At 42.6% G+C, this 17,633-nt stretch overlaps 1 protein-coding gene across 1 annotated transcript in view; it reads right to left on the bottom strand.

Annotated features, from left to right (window-relative positions):
• LOC137268909 (rho guanine nucleotide exchange factor 10-like protein) overlaps positions 1-17,633 on the bottom strand; it is a 69,174-nt gene that overhangs the window by 20,465 nt on the left and 31,076 nt on the right. Inside the window, exons 3-8 of the mRNA XM_067803517.1 lie at positions 6,334-6,524; positions 5,421-5,573; positions 4,995-5,072; positions 3,137-3,310; positions 1,000-1,116; positions 105-197 (exon numbers count right to left, since the gene is read on the bottom strand). Of these exons, the coding sequence (XP_067659618.1) occupies positions 105-197; positions 1,000-1,116; positions 3,137-3,310; positions 4,995-5,072; positions 5,421-5,573; positions 6,334-6,524 (806 nt within the window). The remainder of the gene's footprint in view (positions 1-104; positions 198-999; positions 1,117-3,136; positions 3,311-4,994; positions 5,073-5,420; positions 5,574-6,333; positions 6,525-17,633) is intronic.

The following is a 17,633-nucleotide window of genomic DNA, read 5'->3' on the forward strand; positions in this document are numbered from 1 at the left end:
TAAATAGGATATAGATATTTAACCCATTCCCACACTAAAACAATGACTGGTGTATAAATAACATAATAACCTCTAGGTGAAATAAACCAATGTTAATAACCAACCTGCAGCAGCATGATGAACTGTGGAAACCTCTGTACTGGCTTCACCATCAGCCCAAATATGGACAACCGGTCAGCGCTACTGGACTCTTTTGCCTGAAAACAGAACAGGTGAATCATACAGTAATGACAGACTTGTTTCATACTAGTTTTTTAAATCTGCTGAATAAACAAAATAAACAAAATCTGAAACATGGAAAAACAATATATAAATGGAAAGTATGTGTCTCAGACTATGCTTATGCAGACAAATGAAAAAAGTGGTTCTGTGAGGTTTGTCACAATATTCCAGTATTATCACAGCATGGGACACCTGAAATGGGCTCAGACATTGCACTCATGTGAAAAATCAGCATGAAATGCTGAATCGTAGTTTCCAAAGTGTTTGGTGTTTAAGTATTTAAGATGCCCTTTAAAGAAATCATTTTAAAAAATGGTTATATATTGCAACTGATATTAAATGATGTACTCAGTTACTCCCTCTGCTCCTGCTACAAGTATAGTATAGGAAAATGAGACCACAAGCCATATTGGATTCAGCACCAGGAATCTACGCAGACCTGTACCCGTGAAGGTCCCGGGGTAGAATAGGCCTTCAGCAACCCATGCTTGCCATAAAAGGTGACTATGCTTGTTGTAAGAGGCGACTAATGAGATCAGGTGGTCAGGCTTGCTGACTTGGTTGACACATGTCAACATTCCCAATTGCGCAGATCGATGCTCATGTTGTTGATCACTGGATTGTATGGTCCAGACTCGATTATTTACAGACCGCCACCATATAACTGGAATATTGCGGAGTGTGGCGTAAAACTGAACTCACTCACTCACTCACTACTCAGACCTGTTATCGTCCGTTAACCAGATGGCTGCGAGTGACTCCCACTCTGTCACATACCTTCAAGAAGTCTGAGAAAGTCTGTTTTGTCCTCTGCACTGTCTTGATCTCCTCCATCGCTGCAGCAAAGCTGTTGACGTAAATGCTGTAGGAGTTGAGCAGCATCGTCTTGGAGAACTGTTGTGAAATAAAACACACATACAATGCCTGGGCTGGAAACATCTCAAATACAGGTTTCTATAAAACATGACAAGCATCAACAACAAAGGTTCCTGTGGTCAGCAGATCTGCTGTTATAGTTTACAACTTCACTAAAAAAATGTAGAAAACAAACTGAATACATGCTACATGACAGGAGAGACGGCTTGAGTGATTACCTGAAAATTGTAAAATATTCATGTTGGACAAACTACTTGATCCTTACAAGGATGCAAAATCCTAATTTCAGATTAATGTAATATCTAAAATGCATGTAGACAGAATAGACAATAGAAAATAGACAACAGATTATGATAACCAACAGTTATCTTACATTCAGTGCGTGAGTGAGTGAGTGAGTGAGTGAGTGAAGTCATCATGGTAGTATTCAGAATAAAACTATAACTCGCTTTAATTTCTTTAAAGGTCGCATGCAACGTATAACACAACTTTGCATATTCTGGTACCTTTCGGTATGCACTTACCGAAACAAATCATAAAAAATGCCAATTCAACCTATTAAGTTGAAAAAAAACGTGATGAAAGAAAAGCCCGCGAAATTGGATTTCAAACGTTTCACTAAATTCCCCCAAGTGCTGGGGGGAAAACTGGTTTCAGCAGCTGTGCTGCGGTGCGTTCATAACGCATGCGCAGTGAATAGGGTCGCGGAGCTTGAAACAGTATGCATGCCCAGAGTCTGAGGTCGTGAGCAGTAGTCTAATCTTGGTTGAGTACACAAACAAGTAAATAACCTACTCGTTACGTAAAACCAACTTGTTGATTGTGGTAAGCAGTCTCTGTCTCAGGGAAAGCTCAGTGTCAGGTTTATTAACACCTATATGTCTGCCTGTCTGTCTGTTAAAGACAACATGCAGTACACAGCTTCTTGTCATTGACCACGTGCAATTTGAACTTAACACCTATCAGAATATACGACATAAGGAAAATAAATTGCACCCGAGTCCCTTCTCTGCCACATTATGTAATTAGGCAGGTGTGATACACGTCATGTTTTTCGGATGAGTGGGTCTGATGGAAACTGGTGCAAACCCTTGTCAGTTTCAAGTCCTGCTTTGTACTTGGACGAATGACAGATTCCAGCCACGCAGTAGTTTACCATGTCTACTGAGATGATTTTTGATTGGATAAAGCGCAAATTCAGAGAACATGAATTTTCAAAACCTAACATCTCTATATACATTCTTCATTGATAACAACTTCTTTTAGTGTATCTGATTTTTTGTTTGACAACAGTATATGAATCCATACTGAAACGACACATCAAGTACACAAAAAGAAGTTGTTATACATAAAGAATCTTACTTTCTTGTGACTCGACATACTTCTAAAATGCCCATCAAACAGATCATCTTTCTGTACACACAATGAACCCTCAGCATATCAGCAAATGAAACAGCCAATCGGAAGCCGTCCAGATCCACCCGCTACGACTGGGTTCGGTCTCCCAAGGGATTCGTTTTGGGGGAAGTAAGCCCAAGGACAAAATATTGCACTTTTGAATCGCGATTGTACGCTTATAATTTTGTTTATTTGTTTTTTTTAAAGCAGCAATGTGATAAAGTGATAAATGTGTTTTAATAATGTTTGATTTTTTGGTTGCATGTGACCTTTAAGAGAGCTGATTTCATATTGGTGGTTCATTGTGGTTATGAAGTCAAATAACTATTATTAACTCAATGCTCACCCTTCCTCTACCTTAAAACTCAAAATTTCAAGGATGATATAGTGTTAGTGGTTGAGGTTGCAGCAGTGTACGAACTCAAGCCAGACACCAAGTCAGGTATCAGGGCTGATAACTTCAAAATGTTTAACTAGACCAGACACCAAGATATTGTGAATTTAATCAGATGTATGGGACATGAAATTTTTTTTATTACCAGACCATGAGGCTGGCTAGCTGAAAATTTAGACCGACTGTCAGAAATCTAGCCAGGGTGGTCAGACGGGCCTTATTTCATACACTGGTAGTAGACATTACCGATGCTGTGAAGATGTCTCCAATCTTTCCTTCCTGGTCCCACTTCTGGACCCGGTCGGCCAGTTCGATCTGGAACATCTTGTGGTGGCTTAAGATCTGCTCAGCCTCTGAGAACACTATCTTCACATGACTGCGTGGGGAAGCTATGTTCTCCAAGATAACTTTCATGTAATCCTTCAACAGAACCATTAACATCAGCAATAAGATTATAATCTGTGTCAAAACAATTGTTTGTTTGCTGTTTAATGCCACATTCAGCAACACTCCAGCAATATGGCAGCAGTCTGATACCCTTAATCTCAAAAGGTCTCAAACATATATGTGACATATATAAAAAGGAATTTAAGTCCCCTTCACCGCCTCCCATTCCAAATATATGGAGTCCTTACTGTCTTTCTTCAATCTCATACATGATCACCTGTAAGGATTACTGTTGTAGTCACCAAAGAATATAATAAACCACTCAAGAAAGGGAGATAACTCTACCAGCTCTCCGGCTAAAGCTGTTCACCACCTACTCATGTAGATCAACCTGCAATTTAGCAATACACTCACGTCCAGTGTTTTCATTACACTTAATTCATCTTCTACATATTTTGGGATGTCAGTTCTTCAAGTCTTCACCTAATGTGTCACATAACCACAATCATGAAGGGGAAAATATGTGACAGTGTGCTGCCTATAACAGAATATATGTACTAGCTAAAGTAATGTTAAAGAACTGAGAGGTCCTTAGCTTGTAGTGATATGCAAGAGATGTATACTCCCCAGGGAGTTGAGATTGATAATATGATGTGACGTTGAGATTGACATCCAATGATCGAGGGAAACAAATATTGAGCAAGCACTAGTTGCATGGATATGTGTGCTTCATAAATATCCATTAATAAAATATCCAATAATAATAAAGTGGACCGTGGGACTGTAGCTCACTGCAAATGTAGCATGCAGTTAGAGATCACAACACAGACAGTAAAACAGTTACATATTATTCTTACTATTTATTATTACAGGATATTTATGAAGCACACATATCCATGCACCTAGTGCTTGCTAAAGGCGCTGGTATATGGTTCCCTAGATCATTGGAAGTCAGTCTCAACGTCACATCATATTATCAATCTCAACTCCCTGGGGAGTGTACAACTCTTGCTGCATATCACTACAAGCTAAGGACCTTTCAATTCTTTGACATTACTATAGCTAGTACATATATTCTGTTATGGGCAGCACACTGTCACATATTTTCTGCATTAAACACTTGGGAACACACCTTAATCCTAATGATCTGAACAAAAAAATACACCACAAGGAGACAAGAATAATTCACTGTTCGTCTTCCTCTGACAGGCACTTTAAGAGCAGACGAAGGCCATAATATTTGGGGGAGAATTTGACATATGATCAAAAGAAGGTGATAATGTTGAATCACAGAACAAATATTCATTATAGCTGCAGCTTGGTTAGAACTGTCACTTGTAACCTAAACTTGTCTTCAGAGAGGAGGAAACCTGATTGAATTCATGTCCCTGCAACCCGCTGACAAGTTGTACTGCTCATTAAGTCCATCACTGATTTGCATGGTGAGTGAGTCACTTTTGTTTTAAGCTGCTTTCAGCAATATTACAGTACCTACAAACCTAAAAGGGGCTTCACACATTGTACCCATGTAGAGAACAGAACCTGGGTCTTAGAATGACGAGTGAACACTTTAACCACTAGGCTACCACACCTCCCTGATTTGCAAGGTTTCGACTCGTGTGCTTCCTTGTGGTCATTTTACATCAAGAGTACTCTGTGCAAACAAACCAACGAACCAAATGGCAGCAATTTCAGTAATCATTTCAATTCACGCTACCTCTGTTATCCTCTCCAGAGCATTGATGTAGGACTTCTCACTTGATATAGTCAAATCAACCACACATCGGCATTTTTTCTGTAACAAAAAAATTAATCACTGAAACACTGCTTATAAGAATACAGAATCACAATAAGAAGTCCATCTTTCCAGTCCTTATTGACAGACACCAACAGATATTCATCAATTGTCAACAGTTATATGACTTCTGGTCTTGATATTCTTTAATAGACCATAAGTCTTCACCGAGACCATAGACACCTTGAATTATATTACAGTATGAAAAGCCCATAAAATGCTGAAAAATACAAGATATAAGCAACAGTTGAAGCAACAATGAAAGAGCTAGAAAAAAATAAATACTTTCTGTATACAAATTTACAGCTTCTGGCAAGTAGTTGAAACTAGACGAACGAGAAGTCTCACCTGACTTTCAGAAAGGTCATCTGGAGGGGGAGGTAACTCTGGTGGTGGATGTTTTGAAGGGTTAAGGTCAACAGGAAAACATCTAGTGTCCTCCTCCATATCAACATTATTTTTCCTTGCCAAACTTCGAATTCTTTTGATAATCTGGGGACCCTTGGAAAAGTCAAACAACAGAATTAACAACAGATGATTTCATTAGAAAACACATAATGTAAGACTTTCAGTTTGACTGAGACAATATGGTAAAGTAGGAAACACATAAATAACATGATTGACTGACTGACTGACTGATTGAGTTTTAGCGCAGCTTTCAGTAATATATCACAGTTGTGGACACCAGAAATGGACTTCACATACTGCACCCATGTGGGGATTCGAACAAGTGTCGTTATTGTCACGCGTGAAGATTTAACTGCTATTCTATCTCACTGTCCCCTAAAAAATGTGGAGAAGAAGAAAAAGAAACAAGACATATACAATTGAGCATAATGAGTGAGCTGTGCTGTTAAATCAGCCTCAGCTCTATCAGGAATGTATACCTTTAGAAACTTGCAATTGTGCTACCATCTTATCCTTAAAAGATGGAGATGAACATTGAGTTACACCATACATGGCTCTGACAACCTTTGGATAATTCTCTCAGCCTATGAATACACAATGTCTGTTGTGGTCAAATGCAACAAAAGTGACCAAGCAAATCACATTGTAACTAGTGAAATTCAGCACAGACTGCAACCTGATTGTAACAATCTTACCCCAACTACTTGTTTGTTTTGATAACTTTAGTAAGTTTACGCCAACTACGTGTTTGTTTTGGTAACTTTAGTAAGTTTATGCCAACTACATGTTTGTTTTGGTAACTTTAGTAAGTTTACGCCAACTACATGTTTCATAACAATCATATCCTATTCACCTGTTTGGGTTCTGGGGGTAGAGGTTTGACAGGGGCCTGTTCCAACACCTCATCGTCCCCTGATTCCTCGAACTCGGAGGACCCCCACCCATCGTCAGACAGACGTGTGGAACTGATGGACTCGTACAGCCTATCCAGTGGCTCAGGTGCAACAGTCTCAGCTTCCGGGGAAACATCTTGTTCAGGAACATCTGATGATAAAGAATGGTTACATCAGTGCAAAGCATGGTTTTTATGACAACTACTACCTAACGTTCTAAAAACATGTGAGTGGATACTCGAGTTGGTAAGCATTCTCCATTCTGTAACCAGACAGTGAGAAAGATATTCTCATAATATTGCTCCAAGTGGATATCTAGTCTTAAAAGTAATGAGAATTAATTTATAAAATAATGAAATAAAAATACTTTTAACAACTGTGTTGTTGTACATTTTCAAGTTAATGGTCCAGGGCCCTGTTTCATGAAACTCTTTCGTAGGTCTAAAGATCTTGTAACTCTTCTAGTAGCATTGTACCTTTTATGTTACAGTACAGAAGGTACAAATGCTACGAGATCTCAGATTTACGAGAGTTTTGTGAAATGATGTCCTGTCCATGTGATCTCAGATACTGAAAGAAAAACTCGCACCTACACGACAAAGACCATCCTGTACTTTGAGAGAGGGATAAAAACGGTGAATCAATTAGGATAAGTAGCTAAAAAGCTAATCCAAATGATGAAGTCAGCTAAATCGAATGGACCTCTGTGGCAATATTCCAAGAATATAAATGGTAGTGGATGCCAGACGCAGGCGTCCTACATTTTGAACAAGATAGGAATTGAACCTGAGAGCCTTCAGTGAACACATTAATCACAGGCCTACCAAAACACACTGTGAGTCAGTGAATTTAGTTTTACAAAAGTACTAGCAATATTACAGCAATAACATTTCAGGGGACACCAGAAATGGTCTTCACACATTGTACCCATGTTGGACTCGAACCTGGGTCGTTGGTGTGGCCTGTGAAATCTTTCCCCACTTGGCTACCCCACTCGATGACATTCTTCGTGATCGTCACGGACTACAAAATCTGAAAACACTGCACCTAGAACTGTCACTAGTACACAAAATCCTTTCTGTAACAGATACATTGAAAACATACAGGATACATAAGCCCAATTTTTAAAAATGAAGTGAATTTAACATGTCGAGTTATTTAACCTTTTCGCAACTTGACATCTTTGTGACGTTTGTGACGAAGCTTGATATGCTTGAGGCTGTTTGCCGATGCAGAACGGAGACGAGAAAACAATGACATCGAAATGTCATCTGAAGACCAAAAGTCTTCCTAGCTGAGCATCTGACAACAATACATATAATTGCTAGAGCACGGGAAACCCACAGGAAATCAGAGGACAACTGGCCTCATTACAACTTCCCCGAACTTGACAAGCATTAGACACTCATGACAATAAAACACATCCTGTACAATTTCCGACAAAAATATATTTTTACTGATACGTAACCATGACAACCTGTGTTAATCCAAATGTTGAACTAATATCCATGGGAGTTGATGATGTGACATAAATTCCTCTCACGAGAAGTTGATCTGCTATCCACAGCGGGTGCATGAATGTGTTGGTGGAGAATGAGTGTTGGTCGGTTCAAGTGACCACTGATTGGTTATAGTGACAGTTGATTGGTAGGAGTAGTGTCAGTATTGGTTGGGTGGAATCAGAGATGTTTGGTTGGAGAGAGTTTGGATTGGTTGGAATGTTATAAATTTATTTTAACACCACACACAATATCATGATATTCCCACTTCATGGTTTTGGTAAAGGGTCTAGTTTGAAACACTCAGCAATATTCCAGCTCTGATGGCAGCAGTCTGTAAATATTCGTGTCTTAGGCCAGAAAGTTGAGTGATGAACAGTATGGAGAACAATCTACACATTTTGGATATGATCACATGTGTCAACCAAGTCAGCAAACCTGACCACCCAACCCGTTAGTCGTCCCACATGATGACAGTGGGTCACTGAAGACCAATACAAATTCATATTTCACTGGTTTGGCTGCACTGGGAAATTATAAGGAAATAACTATAGATAACAACCAAACATCGTGTCTGTGATCACCACTAGCTTCAAATCCTTCACATAACAAATATCTAAGAATCCTCAGAATCTATCACAAAAGAAACAGAGAATCTATCACAAAAGACACAGAGAATCTATCACAGAAGACACAGAGAATCTCTCACAGAGGACACACAGAAACGTTGATACTACAACAACTGCACTAAAGAAATTCAACAAAAATTGCTTTCTGTGCCTAAAACTATCCATGTTAATTGTAGGCTGCAAAGAATGAGGTTAATCCTCTTACCAATGTTCCAACTTAGACAAGCAACACACAACACACACACTACTACACACACATCAGTGAGGATATCTTCCGTCACCTTCACCTCAGGTGAAAGGTCATGCTATTTCCAGGAGAGATCAATTCCCAAGTGACAGGTCCTCACAAAAGTATGACTTCAACACAGGAAAGATGACTCTCCTTACCATCGCTGACATGTGTAATTAAAGACAAATATCACATATTGACCTGGGTCATCAAAGTCTGAAAGAGACTTAATGAGTACATGCAAGAAACGTCATCACTAACAAGCACTTCCTCATACCAGACCTCCCATGACGACCTCTAATACCTGAACATACAACCTACAATGTTTCAGGTCCGTACGGGGATTCAAGTCTAAAATGTGTCCCCAACAACCAATCCTGGTCATAAGAAGCAACCAAATGGATCAGAGGGTGTTGGGGTTGCCTAGAGGTTAAAGTGTTCACTCACCATGCTGAAATCCCAACATGGGTACAATGTCTGAAGCACATTTCTGGTGTCCCCTGCCATGATATTGTTGGAATATTCTTGAAAGTGATTTTAAACTAAACTCACCCAAACGGATCATATGCCAGGTGGAGTGACTCGATATATTTTCTATCACTGTATCGCAAAGGTATGGCACATTCTTCATACTATCAGAAATTTTATTTAAATTAATGGACACACTTCTGAGACATGTTGAACAAGAAGTTTATGAATTTATTCTTAGTCCTTCATCTGTTCATGTACAATATGTGAGTGAGTCATCGAGCAAGTTTCAATATTCACTCCTCTTCCCATAACAGCAAATCCTAGATACCGTCTTCCAAATAACATACTATAAAGACTTAGTACAAACAAATATATACTGATGAGTAATTGTGTGAATCTGACCTGCATGTCTGGGTGATTAAAAGACCTTCAGACAAACAATGTTTCCACACATCCTCACTCCTGTCCAAGAAACACTTCCAAATCCTCTTTTTTCCACAAAAGACGAAAAAATACCCCAAACTAACTCAGATAATTACAAACAACCCAATCTGTTCAGAAATGTTTGCCTGGGAACTTGAGAAACAGTCACAAGCTGAAATTTCAAGCTGGTGTGACTACCCAACTGGCTGACTGTGAAACTGAGGCATAACTTCTGGTAAATACGAAAGAACTACCGCAAGTCAGGTTGTATCAATACTGGACAACAGGATTGAACACAATACTTCTCCTGACTTGGTTAAACAATATAATTGGGTTTGTACACAGACATCAAATGGTCTTGTTTCATCTGGCAATATTTGTAAGGTTTATTTTACTCTGCTTCAAGCATCATAACAAATACAATTTTCTTTGCATTTCATACAACTGAAGTGAAAACAGTAGATGCTTACAGAAAAATATTTAATGTCACATATAAACCAATAATATCAGGGACACCAGGAGTGGGCTGCACACATTGTACAACCAGGATAAATTTCAGATTACTACCAGGATAAATCCAGACTGCAGCCAGGATAAATCCAAAATCATAAACCGGATAAATCAAGGATCACAACCAGATAAATCCAGGATCGCAACCAGGATAAATTGTGGATTGCAACCAGGATAAATCAAAGGCTGCATTGAGGATAAATCCAAGACAGCACCCAAGATAAATAAACGATTGCAACCAGGACAAAGCCAGGATTAAAGAGAGGATAAATCCAACATTGCAACCAAGATAAAGCCAGGATTACTACCAGCATAAATCCAAGATTGCAACCAGTAGTATATACAATGGGGGTTCTAAAACACTTTCAAAAAAAGTCTCTACAAAGCCTTATTTACTAAATAAGGCTTTGGTTGGGCCCTTAGCTCTTGCTACTATTACCCCTACTACTTAACGTGTGTTGGAGGTAACACTGTGCCGTACGGTACGATCAATAATTCTTCTCTTACAAACCCCCTGTCACGTTTATATCGATGAAACAGTTTAACGTGAACCGCCTATGATCTCTTTGGTGTTCATAATAAAGGCTTGTTGGGCTTTTTGTATCCCCTGTTCTATGTACTTTTTTTTCTCGTCCTCACTGATAGCAGACTTACAAGATTTGGACCGAATATCTTGTTTCATTCCGTTATATTTTGTGAGTTCAGAGAGGATTGAACGAAACTCCTCTTCTGAGATCTTACTATCAGAGAGTGCCGTGGAAATACGCCCACTTACTGTGTTGAGCTTTGCTTCGGCCAGAATCCTGATCTCGTCGTGTTTCAATGCCTTACGATGAAGTCTGCGTGATACTAACTTAAGCGCCAACCCTGCCAACCCTGCCACCCCAGCTGTTATTTCAATACCTAGCACTATAGGTGCGGCCACGATGGTAGCCAACAACCCAACACCTGCCGCCCCTAGTCCCATGCTGGTTGCCATAAGGGTAGTGTCAGCCCCGTCCACGATATTGAAAGCTCTATGGTACTTTTTATATAGTGCTTTCCGCGTGTCACGGTCTTGTTCTAGTTGGCGTTTCACATCACATAACTGCCTCAAGCGGAACCCATCTACGGTTTCCAGCGTCTTCGCTACTTCCTCTACGACTGGGTACAGACCCATCCTATAATATATATTATGAAAGATATTTTAATTGGGGTTCAGTTAATAGTCTATCAATGTATTTGAAGTCTACAAGGTGTAGATTATTATTCATGGTAATAGGTGAGAGTCTAATAGGATTTTTTGTTATAATAGAAACCCCACGGAGGCTTATTAAGTGGTTTATAGAACCCAGGGAGCTTATACCCGTGAGGGTTTTACGGGGGGGATTCCGTTGTATAACAATACGACAATATTTGCGTATGTGTTCGGTTTGCCAGTGTATTGACACCCCGGGTAAAATTTGGTGTCCTCTTGAGGTGTTTACCTTGTCGTCTGAATACGCAAAGAAGACTTCTATGATGAGTGTGGAGGGGGAGGATATTCTATCAACAAGATTTATGCTAAAAGGATTATTGCTGCTAAATGTTAATTTATTGTCTCCTTCAGATATTAAACTATTTTTTTTTGCGATATAAAAACCTGTATTGGCTGCTAATTTATTTAGCTCCGGAATGAAATCCCCGACCCAGATACCGTTGTTCCTAATCTTAGAGATCCACGTATCTGCGTCTATTGTGATATAAGGTGAGGCGAGTGTTAAGTTGATCAGCCATTTGGGCTCTTTAAAATCTGATAACGACACCCGTCTGTACACGTTGTCTTTGAAGTGCAGGATATATAAGGTGTCTTCCTCACCAGGCTGATCGAATCCCTCCGTATCTCCTAGGTCGTTAAGCGTAGTGTTGGGATGATGACTGGTCATTATTATACTATTACGATATAATTTCCAACTGGTTTTCTGATAATAGTTCAGGGGTGAACTTCATACCCATGAAGTGTATGTTGTCAGGCAGGAAGATCTTGGTTAGTGATATCTTGTTTTCCACGATCACGTTGACCCCCTGCACACTGGTGTTGGAGCCGACACCCACCCGCACGTTAACGTTGCAAACTTGATACTGGTGTCGTTTCCCCCACCCGAGTTTGATCCCCTTCACGATCTCGACATCATTCCCCGATGGTTCCCCTAGGTAGACTTTGATGATCAGTGTTGAGTTTGCCGGTAGACTCTCTAGTATACTGACCACGCCTTCGAATTCAGACACCAACTGCAATGTCACGTTTTGTATGGCCGGTTTACTCGATAGCATGTGGGCTGCCATAGTGTCGAGTGGGCTGACGACTACGCTACGTCTCTGAGTTGGGACGTAAGCCACGAGCAGGGTTCCATTGTTCACGACTTTGTTTAGGTGGTTGTCTTTGTTATCCGTGAACACGTAGGGGGAGCCGAGCCTAATATTGAGAAACCAGTCGTTATCGGGTAACAACACCCACTTGTTATCTTCGGTGAAGACGAGCATATATGGTTTGTTTCCGGGCGACGGTAGTGCTCTCAACATCGTCTAAGTCGAACAGTTTACCCCCGAACGATGGGTATATTATCCAGTTATTACCGGTGTTGACAAGGGCGTACTTAGTGTTGACTGTTGCTCTTGTGGTATCTACTATATCACTTAGGGTTCCACCGGAGGGGACTTCAACGCGTTTGTAAATGTTGTTTTTCAGTTGCAAGGCGTACGATTTACCATCTACTCCGGGAGCGTCGAAACCGCGCGTGTCTCCGAGGTCGGAGATCCCGATATTGACGCATTTTTTCACTCCGGGCCCTTGTGCGCTGGTCATTTTACGTGAAGCGTTAAGCTGAGGTATCCTATATTTACAGGATTATGATTTATATCTAACACCGATATTATCAGCTCAGGTATGTTGCCCTGGGTTAATCTCTTATACTGCCGTGGTGAAAACGACTCGGTTCTACCGTCGTTGTATTTCTCAGTTTTCACCGGCACTGCTCTCAGTATAGTGGAAGGGTGACCTCCTTGAATGTTGTACGTTGTGCTCACCTGACCGAGATGAATGTACAGCTCTCGGTACGGTACTAGGTCGGGTAACTTCGTGCCTGTGACGGTTGTTGTTGGTTTTATCTCGTCAGGAGACATACCGAGTATCCTCGCTAATGGTCGGCCGAGCCTCAAGGGGTTTCTTCCGTTGTTGATTAACACCACTGTGCCGTTTGAGTCGTTCATCTTGAGTTCGGCTCCCAGGGGTTTGAAGACCTCGTCGTTTAGAGAGCACACGCTGTAGTAGCCGTCAGTTATCTGACTGCGAGTTCCACTGACGAACAGCTTATTGTTGCTGGCGTTGATGTTAGTCCATTGCGGTAGGTAGGTGATATCGCAGAGTGCGACTTCGAGTTGGCCTGACGTGTTATCGATTGCGTGCGTCAGCTGAACGGCCTCACCGCTCGTTATTCCTGGAAGTGTTATGTACATATTATAATATATAATTTATATATTATAATATGGACTTAGCACACTTGAAAATCGTGGTGGTAGGTAGTACGGGGTTTAAAGCAACCTTTATTAATATCTTTGAAAACTATATCGTGACCGTTAATAACGCGCAGGCGGTGGTAAACTGGAATCAAAACCCAATGCAGTTTTGGCAGAACCAACTCAACTTTGCTGTGTGGTGTGCGACGACAGGGTCGGGTGTGACACTAGACTACGGTATAGACGAACTGAGTAAGGCAGTCATTTTGTTTCATATTTATTATCAAATGAGACGAATATTGAAGGAAATATGTGCTCCTCTTCCCCAAGATAAAGCGTGGAGTATGACGAATAACCCCTATGATAAACGCGCTTATGAACGTGTTTGTGGGGAGTTTAGATTCCAACGAATAAAGACTTTCGCCTTCCTGGTGTGAACCATGGTCTCGGTATAGTTCTCGTGTACTTCTACAGGTCCGGAACATATATGGCCGGTTCTGCAGATGGTTCATACAACCCAAACCGTCATACATTTACAGGTCCCACAACGAATGAAAAGATCCATGTCAGCTGCATAAAGCAAACCAATCCTGATGCAGCCACAGCCTGGACTAAAATGATCTCAAAAACATCGAAAGAATTCACTCGTGCTGGTACAATACGCTTGAACGACTCGATTCGAACGTACGTGTGGGCGCTGTTGGGTGCGCAGTCGATGACGCGTTCCAACATCCTAGGTAAGGGAACTGCTTACGACGCTCAGAAACAGTTCGTTGCCAACGTTGAGGATGCTATCAATTCTCCAGTTGATCTCCCGCGGGCCATCGAACGCTACCAAAACGTGTTAGAATACGCCAGATCGAAAGTCAATTACGTGTTCGGCATGGGGCTGTACATGGCTCCGAGTGATATGCAACTGAGAGTAAAAAAAGTGGTGGGTTATAACAACAAAATAGTCATAGCCACGGCGGATCAAAAGTTGGGTATCAACCCCGATATTAACACCCCCTATATCCCACACATCCCACCACGTGAAACGGGTATAGTGGCACCACCCCCGGAGTCTGAAGTTCATGTGGGAGTACCCCCCACACACCCCCATATTCAGGCCTCCAATCAGCAGCACATCGATAGTAAAACGGCCCTGGTGGTTGGTGGGGTAGCTTTGGGGCTTATTTGGTTAAAAAGTTCTTAGCCGCTACGTACACCAGACCCGCCACGGCGACGATGGCTGCCCACAGGTTTTGACTGAGCCACGTGGCAGTTTTAGCCAGAGCGCCCAACAACCACCAGACGATGCTACCCAGGATGCCGGGAAGGGCTTCGGTGGCTTTACCAGCCAGTTTAGCTAGACCTTCCCCGAGTTTTTTTATCCAGTCTTTAACACCACCGCCACTTGGGGTTCCGCCGCCGGCAGGCCCCACAGTACCCCCTGTCAGTGACACCACCAAGGTTGATATGATGAAACCCAATGCAGTCAGAATGCTGGCGATGGTGATCCCTTGCTCCCGGAACAATATCCGAATCCTGTCTGCTAACGTGGTGTCTCGGTAGAGGACTTGATTGATGGTTTCCCGTATACGGCTGACCTGGGATCGAAGCTTTTCTTTGAAGGAGGATGCTGTCTCCAGCCAGGTCTGCCTTTCCTCTTCCAAATTACGTATTCGTTCCTCGATGGTGGCTTTCATAGACTCGTCCTCAGTTTCACCAAGTTTGTCCTTTTCATGGGCGATGTGGTCGTCTATCACGCTAATTTTGGCCGTGCTTTTCGCGAGATGTCCGCTAATGGTTTGCATCGTCAGACCCAACCCCCGCAGTTCCCGAAAGGTAAATTCAAGACCCGGGAAGGGCTTGTTCTCGTAGTCGGCCAACACCTTTTTAATATCATAAGTCATGTTTTGAACCGATGTGGCGTCCCTGATGTCTTGCAGACCTTGACGGACCTTCGGAGGATACTGCTTAGGTCGCGCGCCACCGTAATCTATGAAACCTAGTTCATCGCGGATCAAGTCACTCCCATGTTTACTGCCCAATGTTGATAAAGCAAGCGGTTCTCTCGTGCGTTTATTCACGAGATCGATCTCCGGGCGAGCCTTCAAACGCAGCTTGCCATTGCTATCGATGGTAAACTTGGAATAGTCCCTTACCAACGGCTTGAGTTTGGATTTATTTTCAACTGCGTTGTAATAATCGTCGACGGCGCCCTTCATGAGTGAGCCACCTTGCGAGAATGAGGTCTCCTGGTCATCATCGAATGCCTGGGCACTATCGCCCCGCATATCATCCATAGGTATGTCTTCATCCATTAGTATTAAAAATATATTTCCTTTATATAACAATGTACGGCAGAAAATTAGATCCTTTCAGAAGATTGAGAGAGCCATTAGGAGCCAGAGCCGTGCGCCAGTCGGTGACCATCACCAACAATCCCAGCAAGATAGACCAGAATCAAACTCTGCTGGTTAGATTTCCAAACCTTGGTGAGAATGACCTCATTGTACCAGGCACTGTTCGACTGGCATTCAATATCACGTTGACCTCCGACAACGACAAACGCGAACTAGTGCGGAACGTGGGTCGAGCTATCATCAAGAAAACGACCGTCAAGATCAGCGGTAACGAGGTGCTGAGCATCGACGACAGCGACGTGTTTCACTGCTACGGGGATCTCTGGAAAAGCGAGGGAGAACGAGTCAATGATGTGTACCAGGGCATCAGCAAATCAACCCGGTCGCGCATAGGGTATGCCTTCACGCCAGACCAGCTAGACAAGCTATCGGACGGTGAAAAGGCCATCGCTCGAGCATACGGGAATCGATTCTGCGTGCCGCTCGACTTCGAGTTGCTCACGGGACACGCGCCGTTTTACCAGGCCGCGCTGGGTGATAGGCTCGAATACGAGCTCACGTTTAACGACTATAGCAAAGTAGTGCGTACGCCGAACGGTGATGAGGCCAGTTATGCCATAGACAACATCTCTCTGGAGTTCGACATGGTCACTAGCCCGGAGCTGGCCAGGCAGGTTCGAAGCCAGTACTCTGGGAAGATGGCTATCCTGTATGATCGCGTACTGAGGCATAGATCAGTCGTGCGAGATAAGAGCGACACTGTGTGGAATATCAACCTGAACGTGCCGGCGCGATCGATGAAAGGTATCCTGGTCGTCCCCGTGGAGGATTACGAGCCATTCCGGAGGGACAGCGAGAAGTTTTTCAACCCCGAGATTGAAAAGGTGGAAGTGACCATCGAGGGCGTGCCCAACCAGCTGTTCAGTCATGGTATGAGACCACACCAGCAGTGGGATGAGATAAAAAAGCTACCAGTGGGGACCCCACATTATATAACAAAGGACCTGGACCTCGGCTCCGTGCAGATCGGTGAATACCTGACCACCAAGTATGCCCTATGGTTGGACATGCGATCCACGGATGATGATAAACTGCACGGTAGCGGGCGCCGTATAGATAACGGCAGCGAAGGGATAACCATCCAGATTACTAAGAAGCCTCAACCCGCTGGTAAGTTGAAATTATATCTGTACGTTATTATGGACGCGCAACTTAATATAGACAATGGGAGATTCGTGCAAGCCATCTACTGATGGGGGGTACCCCCCACTGCCCACTGACCCACACTGCGCCATAGTGTGCGGGCAGACTGGCTGTGGGAAGACCGTTTTCGTGTTGGATATGTTGGAGGGTTACTACAAGGATGTGTTCGATAACATCGTTATCATGTGCCCTACTCTGAGCATGAATAAAACGTACGCGCGACCTTGGGTGATGTCGAACCCGGACGTACACAAAATCGACCCTGGAACACGCCTGCAGGACTGGTTGAAAGCTCTTCACGAGAAATTTAAAGGGGAACCGACGCTGTTTATACTGGACGACTGCAGCGCTAATCGCGAGATAACAAAAAAGAGAGACATGCTATCGTACCTGGCCTTCTCCGGCCGGCATGCAAATCACAGCGTCTGGGTGCTAACGCAGAAGTTCAACTCGGTGTTGAAAGACCTCATGGAG

Source organism: Haliotis asinina, chromosome 16 (genome assembly GCF_037392515.1).
Source record: "Haliotis asinina isolate JCU_RB_2024 chromosome 16, JCU_Hal_asi_v2, whole genome shotgun sequence".
NCBI lineage: Eukaryota > Metazoa > Mollusca > Gastropoda > Lepetellida > Haliotidae > Haliotis > Haliotis asinina.